The 17,880-nt window shown below is 42.4% G+C and overlaps 1 protein-coding gene across 2 annotated transcripts in view; it reads left to right on the top strand.

Moving 5' to 3' along the window:
* The window catches only part of tll1 (tolloid-like 1), a 268,042-nt gene that overhangs the window by 191,649 nt on the left and 58,513 nt on the right, over positions 1–17,880 (top strand). For both annotated transcript variants that reach the window (XM_067991164.1, XM_067991173.1), the window contains exons 11-13: positions 2,835–2,951; positions 13,007–13,152; positions 13,652–13,847. In XM_067991164.1, coding sequence (XP_067847265.1) covers positions 2,835–2,951; positions 13,007–13,152; positions 13,652–13,847 — 459 coding nt within the window. The remainder of the gene's footprint in view (positions 1–2,834; positions 2,952–13,006; positions 13,153–13,651; positions 13,848–17,880) is intronic.

Raw genomic sequence — 17,880 nt, 5'->3', positions numbered from 1 at the left:
CAAAATATTTGTTCAGCATTTTTGCCATCTCCATGTTTCCCACCATTAATTTCCCGGTCTCATCTGCTAAGGGACCTTAGCCTTAGCCACCCTTTTTCTTTTTATATAACTGTAGAAACTCTTGCTATCTGTTTTTATATTTTTTGCTAATTTATTTTCATAATCTATCTTCCCATTCTTAATCAATCCTTTAGTTACTTTTTGCTGTCTTTTGAAGACTTCCCAATCTTCTATCCTCCCACTAAGTTTGGCTACCTTATATGTCCTTGTTTTTAGTCGGATACTATCCTTAATTTCTTTACTTAGCCACGGATGGCTGACATTTCTTTTACACCCTTTTTTCCTCAGTGGAATATTTTTTTTTTGAAATTTTTTTTTCAGCACTGTTGGCAGTGCAGAAGGAGATGTGGGGTTGGGGCGGTGATATGGCAGTATAGGGGAATGAGTAAGTGTACTCACTTCGGCTGACCTACTTAGGTCATTGAAGCGTCTCCTGCACTGTATGCAGGTGGGCGATATGTTGGTGGTGCAGGTGACCTCCTCTGCCACCTCGAGCCAGGCCTTCTTGGTGGCAGAGGCAGGCCGCTTCCTCCCGCCCCCCGGGGGGGGGGAAGATCTCTGTCCTCCCCCTCCTCCTCACCCCATCCAAGAAGAGCTGGAGTGAGGCATCATTAAACCTGGGAGCAGCCTTCCCCCTGGGCTGCTCCATGCTGTAATTTATGCCTATTTTCTGCAGCATCAGTCAGTGGAGGATTGCCCCTTTAAATAGGGCTCCTCCAGCTGACAGCCTATGCTGCGCATGCGCAGTCCGCCGGCTGCGCAGCTTACCAGCGGGAAACCCGGAAGCAAAGGTAAGTGGATCCAATTAGTCTGCGATTCCGTGCGGAGCACCCTGATTTCACTGGGCTAATATCGGGCCCCTTGTGTCCTCCTCACAGCCCACCCCCTCCACCCAGCCCTGCATCGCCAGCAAACCCGGACACATTACACTCAGTCCCTTCATCTAAGTCATTAACATAGATTGTAAACAGCTGAAGCCCAAGCACTGATCCCCACCAATCACAGTCCGCCAACCCGAAAATGACCTGCTCATCCCCACTCTCCGCTTTCTGTCTGCCAACCAATCCTCTATCCATGCTAATATATTGACATCCTTCCTAAAATGTGGTGCCCAGAATTGAACACAATATTCCAGCTGAGGTCTAACCAGTGTTTTGTAAAGGTTTAGCATAATTTCCTTGCTTTTGTACACTATGCCTCTATGAATAATACTAAGGATCCCATATGCTTTTTTTTAACCGCCTTCTCAACTTGTTCAAAGATTTGTGTACATACATCCCCAGGTTTCTCTGTTCCTGCAGCCCCTTTAAAATTGTACCATTTAGTTTATATTGCCTCTCCTCATTCTTACCAAATTATATGACTTCACACTTGACTGCGTTAATTTTCATCTGCCATGTGCCTGCCCATTTCACAAGTCTGTCTATGTCCTTCTGAAATCTGTTACTATTCTCCACATTGTTTACTACATTTCCGAGTTTCGTGTCATCTGCAAACTTTGAAATTATACTCTATGTACACAAGTCCAGGTCATTAATATATATCAAAAAGAGCAGTGGTCCTAATACCGACCCCTGGGGAACACCACTGTATACTTCCCTCCAGTCTGAAAAACAACCGTTCACTACCGCTCTCTGCTTCCTGTCCCTTAGCCAATTTTGTATCCTCACTGCCACTGCCCCTTTAATCACTTGGGCTTTAATTTTGCTTACAAGGCTATTATGTGGTACTTTATCAAATGTCTTTTGAAAGTATATACACAACATCAACCGCTTTACCCTCATCAACTCTCTCTGTTACTTCATCAAAGAACTCAATCAAGTTAATCAAACTCAATTTTCCTTTAACAAGTCAGTACTGACTTTCATTTATTAGCCCATACTTTTCCAAGAGCCAATCAAATTTGTCCCGGGTTATTGTGTCTAAATATTTCCCCACCATCAATATTAGGCTTTAGATCTTTACATATCCTTAATAAAATATTAATTAATGGTCAAAAGACTGTATTGCAGGTGAAAATACTAAATACGTTTTCATGGGCTGTAAATTCAATTGATTTTTTTTATTATTATGATTGTTTATTTCATGTTTTTGAAGTTCTTATACAGTTACTTCCTTTTATGTTTACATCATGTCTCAGAACACTTGTAGAATATTTCGTTAGCTATTCCCAACTGCTGAAACAAGAATATTTCTATTTTATTGCATTATCTCCACCTATATCGTCATTGAAAAGCAAAGTTTCCTGTAAATTAGGAGATTTTTTTAAAGCAGTTTGTGCTGGTGACATCACTGATAAAACTGTATGTAGCAATTGTCTTACTGTGTGAGAAAGAGGAATTAACATAGACTGAAGAATTGACAGATTGTTGAAGCATTTTTTAAAAATTCATCAAGGATATCTAAAGATGTTAATTTCCCTGTTAATGTTGTCAATGAAGTAAAATAGATTCAAAAAATGAACAGAACTAGACAAAAAAAACCCAAAGACTGTTTAAGTGAATCCCGGTTATTTGATTTTTAAACGTGTTACTGATGCACACCTATTGTAGTAGAAGAACAAATTTGGTTAGGTCTCTGAGGAAAGATTTCCAACAAGAATAATGTTGACTAGAACTACAAATAATAAAATGATGCACAGAAACAAATAGTGCAATGATGTACATTTAAAAGTCAAAACTTAAGAAAGCCCACACCTGCGTACCTTGTTAACATGTTTTTAATTTGTTTTAGCAATGTATTGAACTTTTCTATCTTAATATTTCTATATACAGGCAGATATTGTGGCGATAAACTGCCTGAAGTTCTGACTTCCACTGACAGTAGGATGTGGATAGAATTCCGTAGCAGTAGTAACTGGGTAGGAAAAGGTTTTGCTGCAGTCTATGAAGGTACACTTTTAATTATATTACTATTGATAATTAATTTAAATGCTTACATATCAGTCTGAAAAGTACTTCTTCACATATTTACATAATTTTTTCCCCTCTGCTCCTGACTCATGGTGGCGTACACTTTCACAGGAAGTGGTAACTCTACAGACCTCATTTATGAGCCTGGACAGTGATTGTCAGCAGGTTATTTGACCGGAGGGGCATTATTGCTGAAGCCTCTCCTGCCCTCACCTGACACTTGCTTCTTATTACTGGATGACAATCAGCAATGGGAAAGCTGGTTGAATTTTCCACTACCTAACACACTACACTGAGGTCAAATGAATACCCTGCATTAGTTGAGATTAACTAACAGCTCAGACCTAGGACTGAACCTGGGACACATTTGGACCACAACAAGACATTTATGGAGAGGCTAATAACTTCAGGTTGTATAGTAAATGTCAGCTTGGCTCATTTGACAGCACTCTTGCCTTTAAGTGACTATGGACCTGAGCACATAATCTAGACTGGCACTTCAATGTGTGATAAGGGAATGTTTTATTTTGAATGTGATGCTAACCTGAGTCCCAATCTGCTTGCCCACGTGGGTGTAAAAGATTCCATCGCACTTTTGAAGAGGAGGAGATTTCTCTTGGTATCCTGATTTTCTTTCCTGCCTCAAGCAACGTCACCAAAAGCAGCTTATCTGGCCGGTCATTCATTTGTTGTTTGTAGGATCTCGCTGTTTGCAAATTGTCTGCCATGTTTCCCTACATAACAACCGCAACTGCACTTAAAAAGTAACCCAATGCTTGTAAAGTGTTTTGGCATGTCCTGAGGATATGATAAGGCACCAGATAAAAGCACATTCTTTAAGTGCTACAGGCTGAACTTGCATCTGGTCACTTTCACAACTAGTGAATTTCTATTGAAGTAAAGTCACTGTTCTTATGTCGGCAAATGCAGCAGCAATTTTGCCCTAGGCACGGGCCCACAAACAGATCAGTTAACTGATTAGTTGATCTGTTTTTGGTGTTGTTGGTTGAGGGATAAGTGCTGGCCAGGGTGTGAGAAGAACTCACTGCTCTGCTTCAAATAGGGTGCCATGGGGTCTTTTACATCTGCCTGAATAGGTAGACGGCACCTCCACCAATGCATCTGTACTCTCTGGAATGGTGCTTCAATCCACAACCATAGTTTCCAACCACTCATGTTTTGAGGAAGCAGAAATCGTTTTGAATGGCTGCTTGTGTGACTTGTACAGCTCTTTAAAATTTCACCAATTTTTAGCACCTAAAATTGCTCCACAAGACTTTGTGCTATATATCTCTTCTCTGAATGGGCATGGGGTGAATTCATCGGTACCCTGGGCCCCCAGTGTCAATGGGGTTTGGAAATGTTCTCACTGCAGTAGAAACACATGCCATTAAGAACCTTACTGCATCCAGTCGATCCTATATGAAACTTTCGGCCCAAAAGGAAATCCTGCGACAGAGCAGCATTAACCTGTAGTCTGTAAGTTAAATACAATACATATCATCAATAATTTGATTTGATTCCCTTCTGTTACCTGCATTACCAATTCTCTGTGGACCTGAAAATTTGATGGTACAATAACTGGGGCCAGATCAGTTCCTATTTTTGCCTCTCAATCATGCCCGATTACCCTGTTTACTACCAAATACCATGAGTTATACACACCTGGGGATGGCTCGCCGCTTTGCTCAATTTGTTATTGAAATTCTTTTGCTGTAATGGGTTTCCAGGGACCAAGCAACTGGAAGTAGCTCCTTAGCAACACTAGGCAACCACAGCAGCAAATAATAACAAACAGCTGTCAACTGCTCAATATGAGGAAAGCTACTCTCAAAGTGCTGCACAAAGATGAGTGCTAGGCCCCTGAGATAGGGAGAGAGTGGGTGGATTGGTGACAGCAAACACTGGGTAAAATCTCCTAGGAGCTCAAAATTAGCCATTAGGCGAGCTAATTAAAATTAAAACCAGCTGGAAACTCAATTTTTAAAATGGATTTTAAATATAATTCTTTTGACGGGGGAAAGGAAATGCTCAGCAGATAGGGCCATTGCCATCTTTGCTAAATCCGAAAACCCAATCGCAGAATCTCAGTAACAGCAACTTTCACTTGAATTTTTTTATTCCCTTTAATAACGTGGAGAAACATCCCAAGGTGCTTCATAGAAGTGTAATCAAAATAATGAATGCTGAGCTAAAAAAGGAGATACTGGGAGAGGTGGCCAAATGCTTGGCCAAAGAGGTGGGTTTTAAGGAGAGTCTTGAAGGAGCAGAGGGAGGTGGAAAGGGGAGGGAATTTCAGGAGGGAATTGCAGTGTGTGTAGCCTTGGTGACAATAGGCACGGCTGATAATGGTGGTGGGGGGGGGCGGTGGAAAAGAGAGGTGAGGTGCACAAGAAGCCAGTGTTGGAGGAACAGAGAGCTCTCGGATAATTGTAGGGCTGGAGGAAGTTGGAGCGATTTAAACACAAGGATGACAATTTTAAATTTGAGCCACTGTAGATCAGCAAGAACAGGGATGATTGATGAGCAAGACTTGGTGCAGGATAGAATATGGACAGCAGACACTTGGGGGTGAATTTCCATGGGTGTTCTCCCACCCATCTGCTATAACTTCAGTGGAAGAACAATGGAAACCTCTTTAAAAAAAATGTTCTAAATGCCATTTACGCTGTTTCTCAGGGTTTTCTGCAGCTCTTCTGCCAAAGTTAGGGAAGAAGAGTGGGAGAAACCCCATGGAAATTCAGTCGCCTTTATAATCACTTCAGTCTGTAGCTCTGCCATGATTGAAGTAGTTTATAAGCACAATGATGCAATGTGCGTATAGTTGCATTAAATTTGTGCTTCAATTGGGGAAAATTAAAATGTGGCACCCTCCTCTATTACATTTTAAGATAGTGCCCTTAATCACTTTCTTTAATGATACAAAGGAAGTAAAAATGTTTTCACATTTTAGACTTTGATTGAAAAGCATTCTACCTTTCATAGTGTTATACCTTCCAAAACACATTGGGCTGGATTTTGTTGTAAAAAATAACAACGAGGCTAACAGCGCTCACCATTATTCATGTGCAAATCGGACAGTAACTCCTGGCAACCGCACGTGCGCAGGAAATCCAGAAGTTGTTGTACCAGATACCATGCTCCTCCAAAAGCTGCACGAAAATGGCATCTTGCTGCCTGGCTCTCCATTCAAATGTACGGATGGCATGAAGTTCTTGTAATGACATAGTTCTTGTAATCATAGATATGGACAAAACTCGCCAACAAAAGTTAAGTCAAGTCATTTCAAGTCTAAGTACCATTTTAACGGCGTGGTAAATGTTAATTACTACCAAACAACCTCTTTGCTACTGAAAATTAACTTTTACAAGTGTGGAGTTTCATTCTTTCAGGTATTATTTATTGTTGGACATTTAAAAAAAAATTAAATGATAATGTTTTTTCTTACTCTTTCTTTCTGTCTTCTTTAACTCTCTCTTAATCCAACATTTCTATCCCTCTCTTTATTTTGCTTATTGTACATGATTTGACATTGAATTCACGATTCTAACTTACACTTCTCGGTTCAGTCTGCGTGGCTCATTAACAATGCTTCAATCTAAGAATAAAACCAGACGGACCACCCGGCATCGGACCACTAGGCACCGGACATGACAAAGGCAAACCAAGCGCAGTCGACCCTGCAAAGTCCTCCTCACGAAGATCTGGGGACTTGTGCCAAAATTGGGAGAGCTGTCCCACAGACTAGTAAAGCAACAGCCTGACATAGCCATACTCAGAATCATACCTTTCAGCCAACGTCCCAGACTCTTCCATCACAATCCCAGGGTTTGTCCTGTCCCACCGGCAGGACAGACCAACCAGAGGTGGTGGTACAGTGATATACAGTTAGGAGGGAGTGGCCCTGGGAGTCCTCAACATTGACTCCGGCCCCCATGAAATCTCATGGCATCAGGTCAAACATGGGCAAGGAAACCTCCTGTGGATTACCACCTACCGCCCTCCCTCAGCTGATGAATCAGTCCTCCTCTATGTTGAGCACCACTTAGAAGAAGCACTGAGGGTAGCAAGGGCACCGAATGTACTCTGGGTGGGAGACTTCAATGTCCATCACCAAGAGTGGCTCGGTAGCACCACTACTGACCAAGCTGGCCGAGTCCTGAAGGACATAGCTGCCAGACTGGGCCTGCAGCGGGTGGTGAGTGAACCAACACGAGGGGGAAAAACCTACTTGAGCTCGTCCTCACCAATCTACCTGTCACAGATGCAACCTTGGACCTGGTCCTGTGTCAACCTTGGACCTGGTCCTGTGTAATGAGCCAGGATTAATTAATAATGTCCTAGTTAAGGATCCCCTGGGAATGAGTGACCATAACATGGTTACATTCCATATCCAATTAGAGGGTGAGAAGGTTGGTTTTCAAACAAGCGTACTGAGCTTGAATAAAGGAGACTATGATGGTATGAGAGCAGAATTGATTAAAGTGGACTGGGAAAATAGATTAAAGGGTAAGATGGTACATGAGCAGTGGTGTTCATTTAAGGAGTTATTTTACAACTTTCAAAAAATATATATTCCACTGAGGAAAAAAGGGTGTAAAAGAAATGACAGCCATCCGTGGCTAAGTAAAGAAATTAAGGATAGTATCCGACTAAAAACAAGGACACATCAGGTAGCCAAACTTAGTGGGAGGATAGAAGATTGGGAAGTCTTCAAAAGACAGCAAAAAGTAACTAAATGATTGATTAAGAAAGGGAAGATAGATTATGAAAATAAATTAGCAAAAAATATAAAAACAGATAGCAAGAGTTTCTACAGTTATATAAAAAGAAAAAGGGTGGCTAAGGCAAACATAGGCCCCTTAGAGGATGAGACCGGGAAATTAATGGTGGGAAACATGGAGATGGCAAAAATGCTGAACAAATATTTTGTTTCAGTCTTTACGGTAGAGGACACTAAGAATATCCCAACACTGGACAAACAGGGGGCTCTAGGGGGGGAGGAGCTAAATATGATTAAAATCACTAAGGAATTGGTACTCAGTAAATTAATGGGACTCAAGGCAGATAAATCACCTGGACCTGATGGCTTACATCCCAGGGTCTTGAGGGAAGTGGCAGTAGGGATTGTGGATGCTTTAGTAATAATTTTCCATAATTCTCTGGACTCGGCAAAGGTCCCGGCAGATTGGAAAACTGCTAATGTAACACCCTTATTTAAAAAGGGTAGTAGTCAGAAGGCTGGAAATTATAGACCAGTTCGCCTAACATCTGTGGTGGGTAAAATTTTGGAGTCTATTATTAAGGAGACAGTAGCGGAACATTTGGATAAACATAATTCAATAGGACAAAGTCAGCATGGCTTTACGAAGGGGAAGTCATGTCTGACAAATTTGCTTGAGTTCTTTGAGGACATAACGTACAGGGTGGATAAAGGGGAACCAGTGAACGTAGTGTATTTAGACTTCCAGAAGGCATTTGACAAGGTGCCACATAAAAGATTATTGCTCAAGATAAAGAATCACTGGATTGGGGGTAATATTCTGGCATGGGTGGAGGATTGGTTATCTAACAGGAAGCAGAGAGTTGGGATAAATGGTTCATTCTCGGAATGGCAACCAGTAGCCAGTGGTGTTCCGCAGGGGTCGGTGCTGGGTCCCCAACTCTTTACAATCTATATTAACGATTTGGAGGAGGGGACCAAGTGTAACATATCAAAGTTTGCAGATGATACAAAGATAGGAGGGGAAGTAGAGAGTGAGGAGGACATAAAAAACCTACAAGGGGATATAGACAGGCTGGGTGAGTGGGCGGAGATTTGGCAGATGCAATACAATATTGGAAAATGTGAGGTTATGCACTTTGGCAGGAAAAATCGGAGAGCAAGTTATTATCTTAATGGCGAGAAACTGGAAAGTACTGCAGTACAAAGAGATCTGGGGGTCCTAGTGCAAGAAAATCAAAAGGTTAGTTTGCAGGTGCAGCAGGTGATCAAGAAGGCCAATGGAATGTTGGCTTTTATTGCTAGGGGGATAGAATATAAAAACAAGGAGGTATTGCTGCAGTTATATAAGGTATTGGTGAGACCGCACCTGGAATACTGCATACAGTTTTGGTGTCCATACTTAAGAAAAGACATACTTGCTCTCGAGGCAGTACAAAGAAGGTTCACTCGGTTAATCCCAGGGATGAGGGGGTGGACATATGAGGAGAGGTTGAGTAGATTGGGACTCTACTCATTGGAGTTCAGAAGAATGAGAGGCGATCTTATTGAAACATATAAGATTGTGAAGGGGCTTGATCGGGTGGATGCGGGAAGGATGTTCCCAAGGATGGGTGAAGCTAGAACTAGGGGGCATAATCTTGGAATAAGGGGTTGCTCTTTCAAAACTGAGATGAGGAGAAACTTCTTCACTCAGAGGATAGTAGGTCTGTGGAATTTGCTGCCCCAGGAAGCTGTGGAAGCTACATCATTAAATAAATTTAAAACAGAAATAGAGAGTTTCCTAGAACTAAAGGGAATTAAGGGTTACGGGGAGCAGGCAGGAAATTGGACATGAATTTAGATTTGAGATTAGGATCAGATCAGCCATGATCTTATTGAATGGCGGAGCAGGCTCGAGGGGCCGATTGGCCTACTCCTGCTCCTATTTCTTATGTTCTTATCTGTCCATGACAGTATTGGTAGGGGTGACCTCCGCACAGTCCTCGTGGAGATGAAGCCCCGTCTTCGCACTGAGGACACCATCCAACGTCTTGTGTGGCACTACCACCGTGCTAAATGGGATAGATTCAGAACAGATCTAGCAGCTCAACGCTGGGCATCCATGAGGCATTGTGGGCCATCAGCAGCAGCAGAATTGTATTCCAGAACAATCTGTAACCTCATGGCCCGGCATATTCCTCACTCTATTCCTCAATACCAACAAGCCAGGGGATCAGCCCTGGTGCAATGAGGAGTGTAGAAGAACATGCCAGGAGCAGCAACAGGCGTACCTTAAAATGAGTTGCCAACCTGGTGCAGCTACAACTCAGGACTACATGCATGCTAAACAGCGGAAGCAACATGCTACAGACAGAGCTAAGCGATTCAACAACCAACGGATCAGATCAAAGCTCTGCAGTCCTGCCACATCCAGTCGTGAATGGTGGTGGACAATTAAACAACTAACGGGAGGAGGAGGCTCTGTAAACATCCCCATCCTCAATGATGGCGGAGTCCAGCACGTGAGTGCAAAAGACAAGGCTGAAGTGTTTGCAACCATCTTCAGCCAGATGTGCCGAGCGGATGATCCATCTCGGCCTCCTCCCGATATCCCCACCATCACGGAAGCCAGTCTTCAGCCAAATCGATTCACTCCACGTGATATCAAGAAACGGCTGAGTGCACTGGATACATCAAAGGCTATGGGCCTCAGCAACATCCCGGCTGTAGTGCTGAAGTCTTGTGCTCTAGAACTAGCCGTACCTCTAGCCAAACTGTTCCAGTACAGCTACAACACTGGCATCTACCCGACAATGTGGAAAATTGCCCAGGTATGTCCTGCCCACAAAAAGCAGGATAAATCCATTCTGGCCAATTACCGCCCCATCAGCCTATCAATCATCAGCAAAGTGATGGAAGGTGTCGTCGACAGTGCTATCAAGCGGCACTTACTCACCAATAACCTGCTCACCGATGCTCAGTTTGGGTTCCACCAGGACCACTCGGCTCCAAACCTCATTACAGCCTTGGTCCAAACATGGACAAAAGAGCTGAATTCCAGAGGTGAGGTGAGAGTGACTGCCCTTGCCATCAAGGCAGCATTTGACTGAGTGTGGCACCAGGGAGCCCTAGTAAAATTGAAGTCAGTGGGAATCGGGGAAAACTCTCCAGTGGCTGGAGTCATACCTAGCACAAAGGAAGATGGTAGTGGTTGTTGGAGGCCAATCATCTCAGCCCCAGGACATTGCTGCAGGAGTTCCTCAGGGCAGTGTCCTAGGCCCAACCATCTTCAGCTGCTTCATCAATGACCTTCCCTCCATCATAAGGTCAGAAATAGGGATTGTTTGCTGATGATTGCAGTGTTCAGTTCCATTCGCAACCCTTCAGATAATGAAGCAGTCCGTGCCCGCATGCAGCAAAATCTGGACAACATCCAGGCTTGGGCTCATAAGTGGCAAGTAACATTCGTGCCAGACAAGTGCCAGTCAATGACCATCTCCAATAAGAGAGAGTCTAACCACCTCCCCTTGACATTCAATGGCTTTACCATCGACGAATCCCCCACAATCAACATCCTGGGGGTCACCATTGACCAGAAACTTAACTGGACCAGCCACATAAATACTGTGCTATAAGAGCAGGTAAGAGACTTGGTATTCTACGGCGAGTGACTCACCTCCTGACTCCCCAAAGCCTTTCCACCATCTACAAGGCACAAGTCAGAAGTGTGATGGAATACTCTTCACTTGCCTGGATGAGTGCAGCTCCAACAACACTCATGAAGCTTGACACCATCCAGGACAAAGCAGCCTGCTTGATTGGCACCCCATCCACCACCCTAAACATTCACTCCCTTCACCACCAGCGCACTGTGGTTGCAGTGTGTACCATCCACAGGATGCACTGCAGCAACTCGCCAAGGCTTCTTCGACAGCACCTCCCAAACCCGCGACCTCTACCACCTAGAAGGACAAGATGTGGAGATGCCGGTGATGGACTGGGGTTGACAATTGTAAACAATTTTACAACACCAAGTTATAGTCCAGCAATTTTATTTTAAATTCACAAGCTTTCGGAGACTTCCTCCTTCCTCAGGTAAATGTTTCAGGACCTCCTTGAAGGCTTCAAGGAGGTCCTGAAACATTTACCTGAGGAAGGAGGAAGTCTCCGAAAGCTTGTGAATTTAAAATAAAATTGCTGGACTATAACTTGGTGTTGTAAAATTGTTTACAATAGAAGGACAAGGGCAGCAGGCACATGGGAACAACACCACCTGCACATTCCCCTCCAAGTCACACACCATCCCGACTTGGAAATACATCACCGTTCCTTCATCGTCGCTGGGTCAAAATCCTGGAACTCCCTTCCTAACAGCACTGTGGGTGAATCTTCACCACACGGACTGCAGCGGTTCAAGAAGGCGGCTCACCACCACCTTCTCAAGGGCAATTAGGGATGGGCAATAAATGCCGGCCTCACCAACGACTCACACATCCCATGAATGAATAAAAAAAATCTGATTGGTTCAGGAGACACACCATTGCTTGTCCTGTTCACACAGGTCCCAGATGCCCTGTAGAGGGTGCCGCGCTTTTTGGATTTCTGTTTTACAGGAACTTACCATGCAAAAGCTCATAGAAAGTCAATGGGCAAGTGCAAGTGTAAAGTTCGCCTCTCGCTGCAAAATGCGGCCCAATTATCAGCTTGTGTGATATTTTGGGACTGATGACAGTTTGCAGACTTAAGGACATCATTACCTTTTGCTCCTTTGATAATCTCTGAGGCCCTTCGATTGCCACAAAGGATAGTCACAGTTTCAGAATGCAAAAAATGTGACATTGTATGCATAAAGTTTACATTCAATGTGCATCACTTAAAAAAAATCAAAGGGGTTGAATTTCAACTGGGGATCTCCCAATCGTCCGCTGTAACTCGGGCAGAAGATCCGCAGAAACCCCGGAGAAATGGCATAAACGGCATTTGTCCATTTCTCTAGGGTTTCTATCAAAGTTATGGTGCATGGGTGTGAAAACCCAGGCAGAAATTCAACCCCAGTGTATTTTGCTAGCCGCACAACATGGCAGAGGTGGATTATGTTTCCGTTCTTGTATTCAGTTTTATGGGAGGGCTACTACAATGTGAAGTCTAAGCATAAACCACAAAGTGCAATTCACTGCATTACTGCCCTTTCTGTTGTTTTCAGAGGAAGAGAGGTTTCACATGTGTTTGTAATTGCAATGTAAAAATATTATGTATAGAATTCTAAAAATTGCCGCCTTGTTATTTGTACCCCTGTTTACCTATGATACATTCTTTTTTTCACTATTAGCAATTTGTGGTGGTGAGATCAATAAAGAATCTGGCCAGATCCAGTCTCCTAACTATCCAGATGATTATAGACCAATGAAGGAGTGCATGTGGAAGATAACAATGTCTGGGCAATACCATGTCGGATTAATATTCCAGGCTTTTGAGGTAATTGTGTTGCATGATAAAAATTTAACAGGAAGAATGTTTAAATGATGGAACCTCATTGTGTAGAGAATGCACATTATATAGTGAACAACCCAAGGTAAAGTTCAACTGGTCACAGAATTAATCCTCATCAGAGCTGTAATCTACAGACAAGATTATAGGGGTTACTTGGCTTTTGTCTGGAAGTAATGAAAAATTTCAGGAACTGCTCACTGGAGTTAGCAGTAAGTACATTTGAGTAATAAAGTAGATTCCATGCTGGTTGGTCTTATTTAAAATTCAATTGTAACCTCTGAAATCTGAATTATTTACTGTTTTATAACTAAAGAGTTAAATTTCGTATTTGGAAACAGAGTTAGGACAGGTACACAACCTAAAAACTCAATTATCTACCCAAAACCAATACATTTTTGATTGGTTCATAAATATTTCTCATCCACTTTAAAATGTGTTTTTCTTGTGCAAAAACAAGTAAAATATTTTCCTTATTCTATCATAGGTTGAGAGACATGACAATTGTGCCTATGACTATCTAGAGGTCCGAGATGGCAATAGTGAAAACAGTCCTTTGATTGGGCGTTTTTGTGGCTACGACAAACCAGAAGACATCAAATCTACTTCTAATACCCTGTGGATGAAGTTTGTTTCTGATGGAACAGTTAATAAAGCAGGATTTGCGGCAAACTTCTTTAAAGGTACAAGTATGCAAAATCCTGAGTACCATATCTGCCAATTAATATAGCCCAGTTAGTCTGAATTTTTTTAAAAAGGGAGTCACTCAGACACAGATTCAGTCCCCATACACTCTAATGGGAATCTGGATGATTTTAAAGGAACAGTTTAGATCTGGTTTGTTGCTTCATAGGCACAGTTCTTAGCTAGTGCTGTAGCTGATGCATTGCGGCAATAGCTAAGAAATGTAAATATTTCAAACAAAAGAAATGTGCTGAGCTTTCTCTGCAAGCAGACAAGTACCATGATAAACAAATACTTGAATAGTTATTTGATTAGACTTTCTGAAATGGACAAATATTTTTAATGAAATTTAATCAAAGTGAGAGATATCAGAGCTGAAGAATACAATACTTCTTTCCTTTTATTACCATCAAATATACTCAGGTCAGAAATAACACAGAGGAAACAGAAGCTTAAAATTTTATCCACTGCTCCCAACAATGTGCTTTAACTCCAGCCTCAGATAAACATCCCATTGTCACCAGTGTGAAGTTTTCTATATCTTATGGCTTCTGTTATTGAGATTGAGATTTATTTAATTAAGCTTTCCAAGTTGAGGGAATATCATTGCTAGGGAAAGAAGCAATTTCACTTTGGGATTCTGGTATCAGTATCGAGTACTTACAGGTCAGGTGTAGCTCAGGGAGATACAAAGTAAAGCTTACCACTGTTCTTCACCAATAGCGTGCCATACCATAGCCACCAAAGAACATCATTGATTGAGGTGAATCTTTCTCAGTGAGATTGCCAATGATGACCAAATTGTGTGAGATTTTGTGCTGTAGCAGCACACCCCCTAAGACTAGGTTCAGACTGGTATAACTCATTTTATGTAGGACTGCCACAAATGGCCAAGAAAGCCTCATTCTACCAATATGAGCTAGATTCATACTCGGGTCCCAGAGGTAAACCTCACTGTGCCACCCAGTCCTCACCAAACAAATGAACTGTGGTGAATTTTGCCAAATCTTGGCATTGCCATATATTAGAACCTCTCTCAAGGTACATTGTAAATAATCACTTTTAAAAAAAAAACAACCCGATGTCTATGCTGAGGTAGCTGATTTTTAACCAGGCAGCAATAAGGATGTTGTAATTGGCCTCAGCAGCCTTGTGATTGGGAATGGAGAGGCTAGGATCAGGCTCAACTGCATTGCCCCCATTGTCAAATGACCTGTCGATTCATGCTGTTAAAGTTCACACACAAACAATAAGCACTTAAGCAAGGTACCGGATGGTGCCAGGTGTCATGGAACCATAAAACAAAAACAAAATACTGAGGATGCTGGAAATCTGAAATAAAAACAGAAAATGCTGGAAACACTCAGCAGGTGAGACAGCATCTGTGGAGAGAGAAACAGAGTTAACGTTTCAGGTCGATGACCTTTCATCAGAACTGGAAGAAGTTAGAGATTTAAAGTTTATAAGCAAGTACAGAAACATAGAAAATAGGAGCAGGAGTAGGTCGTTCGGCCCTTTGAGCTTGCGCCACCATTCAACATGATCATGAATAATCCTCTATCTCAATACCATATTCCTGCTCTCTCCCCATACTCCTTGATGCTTTCTGTGTCTAGAAATCCATCTATCTCCTTCTTAAATATATTAAGTGACTTGGCCTCCACAGCCTTCTGCGCTAGAGAATTCCATAGGTTCACCACCCTCTGAGTGAAGAAATTTCTCCTCATCTCAGTCCTAAATGTCCTACCCCGTATCCTGAGACTGTGACCCTCCCAGCCAGGGGAAACATCCTCCCTGCATCCAGTCTGTCTAGCCCTGTCAGAATTTTATACGTTTCAATGAGATCCCCTCTCATTCTTCTAAACTCGAGTGAATGCAGGTCTAGTCGACCCAATCTCTCCTCATACGACAGTCCTGCCGTCCTAGGAATCAGTCTGGTGAACCTTTGCTGCACTCCCTCTATGGCAAGTATTTCCTTTCTCGGGTAAGGAGACCAAAACTGCACACAATACTTCAGGTGTGGTCTCACCAAGTCCCTGTATAACTGCGGTAAGACATCCCTACTCCTGTACTCAAAACCTCTTGCAATGAAGGCCAACATACCATTTGCCTTCATAACTGCTTGCTGCACCTGCATGTTTGTTTTCAGTGTCTGGTGTGCAAGGACACCCAGGTCCCTTTGTACATCAACATTTCCCAATCTGTCACCATTTAAATAATACTCTGTCTTTCTGTTTTTCCTTCCGAAGTGGATAACTTCATATTTATCCACGTTATACTGCATCTGCCATGTATTTGCCCACTCACTCAACTTGTCTAAATCGCCTTGAAGCCTCTTTGCATCCTCCTCACAACTCACAATCCCACCTAATTTTCTGTCATCAGCAAACTTGGAAATATTACATTTGGTTCCCTCATCCAAATCATTAATATATATTGTGAATAGCTGGGGCCCAAGCACTGATCCCTGCAGTACCCCACTAGTCACTGCCTGCCACCCCGAAAAAGACCCATTTATTCCTACTGTCTGATAACCAATTTTCAGTCCAGGCCAGTATATTACTCCCAATCCCATGTGCTTTAATTTTGCACTCTAACCTCTGCCAAGGAAAAAGGGGGGAGGAGGAAATAACAAAGGGGAAGGTCTGTGATAGCATTGAACAGTACCCCAGTAAGGAGTCAGAGTGATGGTCCAGGTCGAGATAAGCCACTTCCTCGTAGGTCAGGGGAAAATTTGAAGGATTGTCACTTCTGCTTCTCCTTGCACATTTGCTTGTGCCTGCTTTCACAGCATTACTAGCAGAGGCTGGAGAGCAGATCCTCTGCTATTTCTCTCAGACAGTACATGGCATGAGAGGAACATGGAGGGGCAGCACTTCAATTTCAAAAATGTAAAAATATCAGAAAGGAAGGAATCACATAATAAACACTTTGCTCATCACAGTGTGTCCATTAAGAGGCTAATGCTATATTTGGCAGATTTATATTACAACAGAAGTAACTGGGAAAAGTATTAAGTTTAAACGGTAGAACTACTGTACTCTAAAGGCGCTTCTCTGCACTTTTTGGCTAGAAAATGAATCAGCTGCTGTTAATTTTTTTTATAAAGACAAATTACTGCAACCTTTATGGAGACAATTTCCCATTTTCATGGATTATGATAAGTGATTTCAATAACTGATCAAAATTAAATCCAAAAAGCGTCCTAATCATTTACATATTCTATCCTTTTGAAGAAGTTATGAATAAGTTCAATTTTATCTTCTTCAACAGACCATTACATTTACATAAAATGTCTTACTTCAGCAGTGACTTTAGCAGTGACATTGGGACTGAATTATGTTAGTTGATTGGCAGTTAAAATTTGATTTAAAGACGTCAAGGTGTGAATTTCATGAGTGGACAAGAATAAGATACAAACCAGAATGAAGATTGACTTGTTTAAATTTTCAAGATAAAATGATCCATTGTGACATGCAGTGTACATTTGACTGTGAATCTGATGGTTGCAGGTTTCATTCTAAGAACTACCTGTCACTTGTGCCTGCTTGCTATTGTTGGATACAATTTTTGTCAGTTTTCATCCAGGTCGTTTGACAGAGGACCTTGCTATGGCAGGATGCTTTGGGGGTTAAATTTCTACAACCCCCGAATCGGGATGCCGGGATCGCAGTTAACCCGCACCTGGTCATTGCGATGCAGGCAGCACGTAAGATTTGTGCTGCCTGGTCATTTACCTGATTCCAGTGAGCAGCCAGGCCTGGCAGCGCTGTTGAATGGCTTCTCACTAGCAGGAGGACCCCAATACCGCATGAGTGGCTCGCACCTCTTAAAGGCAGCCTGCAGCTCTTATTTGCAAAATACAAGATACGGATCTGCATGGCCTGAACAGAGATCAGACATCGCACATGTAAAACACAAATGCATGTTTCGTCCCTATGTTTACAAACGGATGAATTATGTTAAAACATTGAATAAAGGTTGCGCACTACTAAATCCCACATCTTCCAATCTGCATGCCAGACCTCACCA

Source organism: Heptranchias perlo, chromosome 1 (genome assembly GCF_035084215.1).
Source record: "Heptranchias perlo isolate sHepPer1 chromosome 1, sHepPer1.hap1, whole genome shotgun sequence".
Taxonomy (NCBI): Eukaryota; Metazoa; Chordata; class Chondrichthyes; order Hexanchiformes; family Hexanchidae; genus Heptranchias; species Heptranchias perlo.
Note: the sequence above shows the minus strand (reverse complement) of the source record. Positions and strands in the feature narration are given on the sequence as shown.